The sequence below is a fragment of the Rhipicephalus sanguineus genome, chromosome 2 (genome assembly GCF_013339695.2).
Source record: "Rhipicephalus sanguineus isolate Rsan-2018 chromosome 2, BIME_Rsan_1.4, whole genome shotgun sequence".
Taxonomy (NCBI): Eukaryota; Metazoa; Arthropoda; class Arachnida; order Ixodida; family Ixodidae; genus Rhipicephalus; species Rhipicephalus sanguineus.
The window spans coordinates 26,012,011-26,020,645 of NC_051177.1; the positions used below are offsets into that span (position 1 = coordinate 26,012,011).

Genomic DNA, 8,635 nt, shown 5'->3' on the forward strand with positions numbered 1-8,635 from the left:
CGAGAAAGCCTTTCTTTGGCGGGTTCCGAACCCACAACCTTCGAATTACGCGTACGATGCTCTAGCAATTGAGCTACGACGGAAGGCGCCTTCCCGTCCACTTTGTCGGACGTTTCTGTGCGTGTAATACCCGGGAGTGTTAGCCAGCGCCACTCGTAGCCGAGGCGGCGAGTGGCGCTGTAACTTTACTTACATCTGTAAGTATCAAATTCCCCCGTCCATTTGCCCAGTGTAGGGAAACATACCGGCTATTCAAAACTGGTTAAATCCCCGCCTTTCTTCCCTCTCCTGTTGTGGGGCGTTAAAGTCGGAAATTTAAAACAGGGGCCATAGGAAGTGAACGAGGTACGCGGATAACAGCCAACGCGGCCAAACCTTTCATCATGATTCCAGTTTGTCTCGTTAGTCTGCTGCTTTTCACTGTAACACGCTAACCACCTGCAGTTGGGATTGAGAAAGTTGAGGATTTTTGCTTTTATGTCGTACACCCGCTTGCTTGGCACTTAAGCATCATCGATGCCAGTGCATGTTTGCCGGCGCGGTGACGGGAACGGAAGCGCTCGCGGTGCGTGTCTCCGTGGCCCGAGCGGGGCTTTTGTCGATCGGGCTTTCTCGGGACCTGCACCGCCAGGCGACGGCGTTGGTGCGGTCTCTACCGACGTTGCAACTACCGTGCCGTTGCGAGGCAGGCCACGGCACGATTAAGCCACGTGCTCTCGGGTGCTTTGAGCGTGAATTATAGGTGCTACTAGCGCACTACACGAGTGAACTTATATATATGCCACGTTATACGCCTCGTTAGGACTCGGCGCTATACCGGGACAAGCAGAGGTTACACTTATTACGAGCCCGCACTGACAGCTTTGACAAACAATGACGAGGGCTATGAGTTGTTATGCAGTGTGTGATGTCTTTTTGTGGCTTTTGTTGTCGCCTTGCTCTGGATAAAATTTTAACCAGGTATGCACTAACTTGCCCATACCGAAAGGCCTCACAGCGCTTTTGAAAATGTACGCTTTATAACTTGACATTAGGCATACGTGTGTTGTTGTTTTCTTGAAGTTCATAGACTTATAATGCATAGACGTTACCTTTGTTCTAGTGTTCCTTCGCCCGTCTGCTCGCATGAGTTACAGCATGCGTACAAAATTATAATTCATGCTTCAGGGACTACCAATTCTTATAATATACAAGTATGCAATAAAACGCAATGAATTAGCGAGTGAACGAATGCTTATATTCGGGAAGATCAACCTTGGAACGTTGAAGGAAGAAAATACGAATATTTTCTCATTTACTGTGAAATAAAAGCTTGTGCGAAGTCCATTCGGCAAAAGAAGTGATGCCTAATTGATTCCTACACTAAATTTGGGTCGCACTCGGCCGTCCAGTCAAGTGGGGACCTTGTCAATGACAAATAACTTTTTCCAGAGAGTGAGGGAGAGTCCTCATATATGATAGAAGGAAATGTTCGGGCGCACAAATAAGGCTGGCGGGCTAATATTTTGCCTTCGAACAGTCGGTACAATTACGCATGCGTATAGTATTGTGTATTTTATCACGCAGTTTTGCAGAAGAAAGCGCCAAAACATGGTTAATTCACAATAAAAACAAAACACGACAGGGGTGGGTTCACAGGAACGACGAAGAACTCGCCCCACTGCTAAGTAACACCAGGAAAACGGCGTGCAGTTAAACAGCGTCTAACGTGATTAACCCTTTGAGACGCTTTTGTTTTTGCTAGTTGTGTCGACTAGTGGCTAAGAAAGATACATCGAGCTTTGAATGAATTGAACCTCCTGCCTAATAAACGTGTCTTCATTTAACTCTCTTTTGCTGCTGCATGTGATCCCATTGCCGAAGGCGCTACCATGTTCGACGAATCGTTCGACGTGCAGGTCTACGCGAGCCTCGTCAAAAGTATAATTTTTATTTGTTCAGAATGAACATAACCAAAAAAAATTTGCACGATATTTTTAGACCAAGATTTGATTCGAGCCCGACTGCGACCCCGCGACCTTTGGGTCAGCAGTCGAGCTCTACTGGAAGCCGTCCAGAATAAAGCAGCTCGATTCATCTTATCATCATACTCACGATTTCAAAGCGTTTCATCTTTGAAAGCAGAGATGAATATGCCGCCGCTTGCTGTGCGCAGGCAATTTTCCAGATTATCATTTTTTCATACCCTTTATCACTCTAACACATCATTTGCCCGAACGCATATTTTACCGCCACCTCATACTTCTAATCACGCCGATCATGCTTTCAAAGTCAACCCTATCTTCGCCCGTACGGAAAAATTCAAAAATTCGTCTTTAACTTTATCAATAAAGGAATGGAATGAATTACCTTCCAGGATTGCCACAATAGCTGAGCCTTCTTTGTTTAATTCAGCATTGCTAACCTATTTGGAACTCGGTGACTTTCATTAATAATTATGCTTTATCTGATGTTTACTCATGCTGTATTGCTTGCCTTGTTACTACGTTCTACGAATTTCTGTACTATAGCATTTTATTAACCTGCAGTTATTCATTATCTGTAAAAATTGTGTTCTGTTTATGTCCCCCCCCCCCCCAAATGTAATGCCCCTAGCGGGCCCTTAGGGTACTTGAATAAATAAATAAATAAATAAATAAATAAATAAATAAATAAATAAATAAATAAATAAATATTTATGCAAAAACAGAACATGATTGTTTTGGGATAAATATATATATATATAATTACAATTTAATTATGATCAAGTACTACGAAATATGGCAATGAGATGTTATGACATTATTTTTAATAATAATAATTGTTGGGGTTTTACGTCCCAAAACCACGATATTATCATGAGGGACGCCGTAATGGAGGGCTCCGGAAACTTTGACCATCTGCTTAGATTTAGGTGCGTTGAAGACCATCTGGTGGTCTTCAACGTGCACCTAAATCTAAGCACACGGACACAGCATTTCGCCTCCATCGAAATGCGGCCGCCGCGGCCGGGATTCGACCCCGCGACCTTTGGGTCAGCAGTCGAGCTCTATAACCAGCAGACCACCGTGGCGGGTGACATTATTTTTGTCGCAATAGAAGATGGAGTGCCTTGAAATAGTGTTGCTTAAATTTGACGCATTTACAGACAGTTCTTCACGGGTGGCTTCTGAAAATGCTAAGTTAGCGGACAGCTGACCGAGAGCGCCCACCTGAAGGAGTCAGGGAGAAACACACGACGCGCGTCAACCAGCGGCGGCGGCGTTTCCCCGTGCAAAAAGCGTTTGCCGGCGCGGGGCAGCGTCGTCGTTGGTTGCGGCCAGCGCCTTCGATCGCGCCCGCAGCTGAGAGGCGCGCCGCGCGACTCCGCTGCCAATCAGCAGACGCTGTCGGACGCGCGAACGCACCGGACGTGCTCTCCGTTAGCTCGGCGCGCGCCGCTTTGACTCGCACCTGACTCGGCTTGGTAGCAATTCGCGCAACATACGGCGCGGCCTCACCTGGCATCGCGGAGTACGGAAAGCATTCCGATAACGGTGAACCTAAGCTCGCCGAAGAAACTTTTCGTCTGACCGACCGTAAAGCAACAGCGTCAAGTACGCGAAGTCTTCGGTGTCGCTACACGGGACGGAAGCCAACGTCAGCCGCGTGGGAAAGAAGCTGCATCCTGTGTTGTGTGCTCTGACGTCGCAACGAGGGATCTCGTCGATAGTCTTCAAAACTCGAGCACAGACAGCGACGATCGTGACAAAACTTGGATTGCTGCGTGTGTTGCTCGACTGGTTTCGACAGCTGGCGCAACTACGTGACTGACGCGCAAGACCTCCTTGATGTGAAAAGCTGTGCTGACATTGTTACTATTAGTGTTGTTTTTTGTGTGGAGCGCGATTTGAGAGTCTGTGAACGTATTCGCTGCTTTTGCGTTACTCTGAGCTGTCGGATTGGCGCTGAAAGATAAACTCGAGCCCCCTTGCAAGCTATTGCATCGTCAGGTTTTCAGCGAGAACTTAGCAACAGACGCGTGCTTGGAAATTTACCGCTGAATTTCAATGGGGAGAGGAACATTCAACAAAGTTAAACCGTCGCTTGCCACGTAGCTTGTTTTACTGACTGCATATCTGCGTGGGAGTCGAAGAGACTGCCTATAAAAAGAAATTGACATACCGAATTCGGAAATTGCACTTGGTGGAACCAAAGTAAAGGTGCACGCGGAATAGTTTGACCATTTCGCCTAGAAATTGGAGACACATTAATTGATCAACAGGAGCGAGCAATTTTGAGCAGCAGAACTTGTTCCCTGACAAAATCGACGCATCATCTGTCGGTGCTTGTGAAGTACTTGGAAGTGTTGTACAGCCTCGTTTGAACAGCAACAAATAGCAATTGAGTCAAATTAGGTGGCAATCGAAGCAGTTGATCAAGTCGGAAGGTCTCCCATGTTCATTGCCATGGCACGAGAGCAGCGAGTGGCAACGGCATAGCTTGGCACGATTCGATTTCTAATTCACATTTGTCAGCAACGCTTTACTACAGGAGGTCCCGTACTCAACGGGCAGTATAAACTAGAACGCATTACTACCGACAGGTGTTGGCGCGATGGGCTAAAAAGTTTCCCTGCGCATCATCATTATGCGCTCGCGACGGGGCGCCACCACTTGCAGTTTGTTTTCACCGCACATTCAGAACTCACGTTTTCCGCGATCGATGCAAGTGTCTCGTCGTCGCGAGGGTTAGGTGATAGCTCAGCGTGCATCGTGCAATCAGCGCTTCCGTTTTCGAGACGAATCAGCAGAGACGCACAAAAAGCGGATTCACGAATACGTCGCGCGGCACGCGACGCAACTGTTAGCGCGCCGATCGGGGCGAGCTGGAGCCACCCGTCCCCGACATCGACCGGACACAAAAACAAGAACAAAGAAATTAGAGCGAAACTCCACGGCCCTTCGGCCAGCTGTAATGACAGAGGGTGAAACGCGAAAAGTTCTCAAAGGCTGCGTACACGTAGTAACCCGATAGCTCGCGCAGCGGAGGGTCCAATCGGAGCTCCTTGAATATTTAATGGTCCCTGGGTTAGGTGACACTAAAAGAGCACACGACGTAAGAAAGATTGGCGAATCTGTGCGCGGGGCAAGATTTCATTAGTAATTTGGCCTTATCATTACAACATTTTTTGTAACTTCAGTCACTGTCACTCTAAAAAAAAATTCGCAGTAACTTGTTTTGCTTGCTGCGAACGAAGTTCTATTCTTTTTTCCATATGATGCAAAACCTCACACGACCTGAATGTTAGAAAAAGAAAAACGCGCTAGCGGTGAATCTCTAGGCACCGAGATCTAGGAGCCCGTTTCATATTTACACGAGGCTGTTATATCCGGTTGTCATTTGCTGGTGAGTTCTAGCCGTATATATCAAAGCTCTCGTACTCATAAAACACGCGACTTGGTTCACGTACGCAGTGAGGATTGCTGGGGAACAGATGGTGCACTACAGATTCTGGTTAGCAAGCCACTGAATAGATTTAGATGAGTGCGCGCATACCACCGTACATGATAAGACATGAAAACAGAGCCTTTGCTTATTAAGCTGTAAGCGTTTGAAGATTCCTCTACGTATCTCTCTCTCTGCCTCGCAAGCGTGCCAAGCATCTTCAAGTGCTAATTGACCTACTCAGTTGCCTTACACATCAGGGACCTACTTTTTTCTATTTGGTTATTGAACCGAAGGCGAAGGCGAAAGAAATAAGAATAATAATAAAAAAAACCTTTTTGCGAGCTTTCACCTAAAGAAACGCTTGCCAAGCGGCCGAAGACCAAAAGCGTGAAAGTGTTTTAGAGCGAAAGACTGCTGTGACGAGGACACAAGGCGGAATGGAGGAACTCCACACGTGGATTGATTGTCCCAGTCGCTACTGAGGCGCCATAAAAGACACCAGTTTGCGCGTCTGTACCACCATTCCTCGAAGGAACAAAAGGCCGACATTGAAGGACTCCTCTGACGAAGACGAGGCTGTGGGAAGAGACACTTTGTAACGTGCCATCCGACTATCATGGACATGCATTCAGCCGCGCCTTTGCGCGCAGGCTGGGGCTCGGGCTGAGCTGCGCAATCGAACCGCGAAGACAAGCGTGAACGGAATAAACGCGAGGCGAGGCCGTGCCTCGAAAGCCATGTCAATGTTGGTCCGCAGGGGAACCATGCTGCACCGCAAGGGCAGCCGACGCTCGTCGCAACCCAACCTGCGTCGGGCAAGCATCGCGGTCACCGGCGCCGGCGCGTACTCGGCGTCCACCTCGTCGCGCCGCCAGTCCATGGCGGTGCCCGCCTGGTCTCCTGCGGTGGCCGGCAGTGCCTCGTCGTCGTCGCTCAGCCCGCGGCACAGCCTGGCGGCACCCCCGCCGTCTCGCCACCGGGCCAGCCTGACGCCCGTGTCGCCCGTGGCCGGCCCTTCCTCCGACATGCAGCTGTCGGCACTCGGCGGTTCCTCGGCGGCGACGCGCTGCGTCACCGTGGTCCCCACGGCAGCAGCCGGAGCCCGGTCTCCCAGGGTGTCGCCGAGGCCATCGCCCAGGGCTTCGCCCCGCAGCTCGCTGTCGGTGCCCGAGAGCGAAGAGCGAAGGCGATCCAGCTGCACGGTGAGTCCCGCGGGTGGTGGCGTTGAACGAAGAACGTTGCTGGAGCCTACGTTTTGACAACGTTTAGTAAATCATGTGTTTGGGCACGTTGGTTCATACTTGATGCGGAACAAAGGAGCGCTAAAGAAATGGGGACGCGAACTAGCGACACATGCCCTGAGCGCCTGTCCTGTGTGCCTCTTGTTTGTACCTGCGCGTCTTTAGCGCTCCTTTGTTTCGCATCAAATTTAGACAAGGGTCTTCATCAGGGGAATTTGTCGTCAGGCGATATTTGCACCGATGAAGTCTCATCATAAAAGCGTTGACTCCACGGACATTCTTTGTCCGACGACTTCTCATCCCTCCAAGCCTTCATTTTTACACGATCTTGTTTGGATGATGTTGCGGTGTTGTGTCTCGAGAGGTTGGTCTAGACGTTGCTGGACGCTGCGGAGAATCCCCATAGAGTTTCTTGCACAGGAAGGGCGATGGCGTGAATTTCGATTTTTGGACCAAGAAGGAAGTTTTCTTCAATTTTTCTTGTCGAGAAACTCGGATCAGCAACTTTTGTTGCCTCGTTCTGCCCTCCTAGGCGGATGGACGGACGTATGATATGACCCTTTACTTTTTACGGCGTGGTTGCACGTGGAGTCCTATGGCTAGAACATCTTAATATTTCGAGTTACACAAGATGTTCGAAGCTGACTAATTCATTGCCTTACTCTGCGTCGTTGTAGCCAAGACCTTGAGGGGGAGGTCAGATTAAGCCCTTCATAGTACATCAGTAGTTTTCGCTGAAAGAAAACGCTTGGAAGGAGACCTTACTGCTTGACGGAGGCGTCATGTGCTCCTATGGTTTGCATGTGAAAAATTATGCCAGCTTCGCACTAGTGGTGCCAAGCCTGAAGGAAGAGCGCAGCCTTCCTTGTTTCTCTTTGTTTTAAGTGCAGAGCACTTTAGGGGCCTGGGCTGTCGTATGCTGTCGTCGTCTCATGTAGCTTGGCGTAACGCTGGCAAAACCACGTATAGCATATTGAGCGCTCCCTCGCTCCAAGGCGAAGTCTTCTTCCTTTTGTTCTTCGAGCGCCTTGATGATGATAAGTGCGGAGCACTTTAGGGCCCCAGGCTGTCGTATGCAGTCGTATGCTTTCGTCGCTTGGCGTAACGCAGGCAAACCCCTTTATAAAAATAGAATAGAAAAAAAAGGAAGCAAGCGAGAAATAGAAAGAGAGAGAAAGAAAAGGAGGAAGAAAAATAGAAATAGAAAAAAAAGACAGAAAGAACTGCAAAAGAGAAAAAGAAAGTAAGAGAGGAGGAAAGAAAGAGAAAGCCGAAAAGGAACAAAGAAGGCTGCCCAGCTCCGCTCTTCCTTCAGGCTTGGCACTCCTATTGCGAAGCTGCCTTAATTTTTTCTTTCTTCTTTTTCTTTCTCTCTATCTCTCGCATCTTGTTTTTGTATGATTCTTGGTATTTCTTTCTCTTTCTTGCCCTTTCTATATTTATTTCTCTTTCTTTCCTTTGTTCCCCTCTCTCTGCTTCGTTCTATCTCTTTCTCTCACTTTCGATGTCTCTCTCTATTTTTCTTTTTCCTTCGATTCTTTCCTCTCTCTTTCCTTGTTTCTCTTTATTTCTGTCTTGCTGTCTATTTTTGTATCTTCTTTTTCGCGTCTCTTTCTTTCTATATCTTTCTATCTTTTTGCGCTTTTATTCCCCTTATTGCACTCAAATTTTCTCTTTATTTCTATCTCTCTCTCTCTCTCTCTCCCTCTCTTTCACGTGTTTGACGTGCTCCACTTCTCCGAGCAGAGTTTTCGTGTAACGCTCGCACCTGCTGTACTCGCTAGTGGGGCTTGCCCAATTCCTGTGGTGCGTACCGACATGTGGAGTTTTGCACGAAGGAGCAGAAGTCACCGATAGTTTAAACAACTTAGCTGTTAAAATTACAGCAAAACTATGCAGAAAAAAATTGTTAAAGAGAGATATCGTCACTGTTGTAACGCTGCGTGATCGTGCCATATTGTATGTAGAGCTTTCGAAAGCGTCAA

General features: G+C 48.1%; 1 protein-coding gene across 1 annotated transcript in view; it reads left to right on the forward strand.

The window, feature by feature from the left end:
• The first annotated feature begins 5,838 nt into the window (after positions 1 to 5,838).
• LOC119382577 (uncharacterized) overlaps positions 5,839 to 8,635 on the forward strand; it is a 176,100-nt gene continuing 173,303 nt past the window's right edge. Inside the window, exon 1 of the mRNA XM_037650339.2 lies at positions 5,839 to 6,611. Within this exon, the coding sequence (XP_037506267.1) occupies positions 6,147 to 6,611 (465 nt within the window). The 5' untranslated portion in view covers positions 5,839 to 6,146. The remainder of the gene's footprint in view (positions 6,612 to 8,635) is intronic.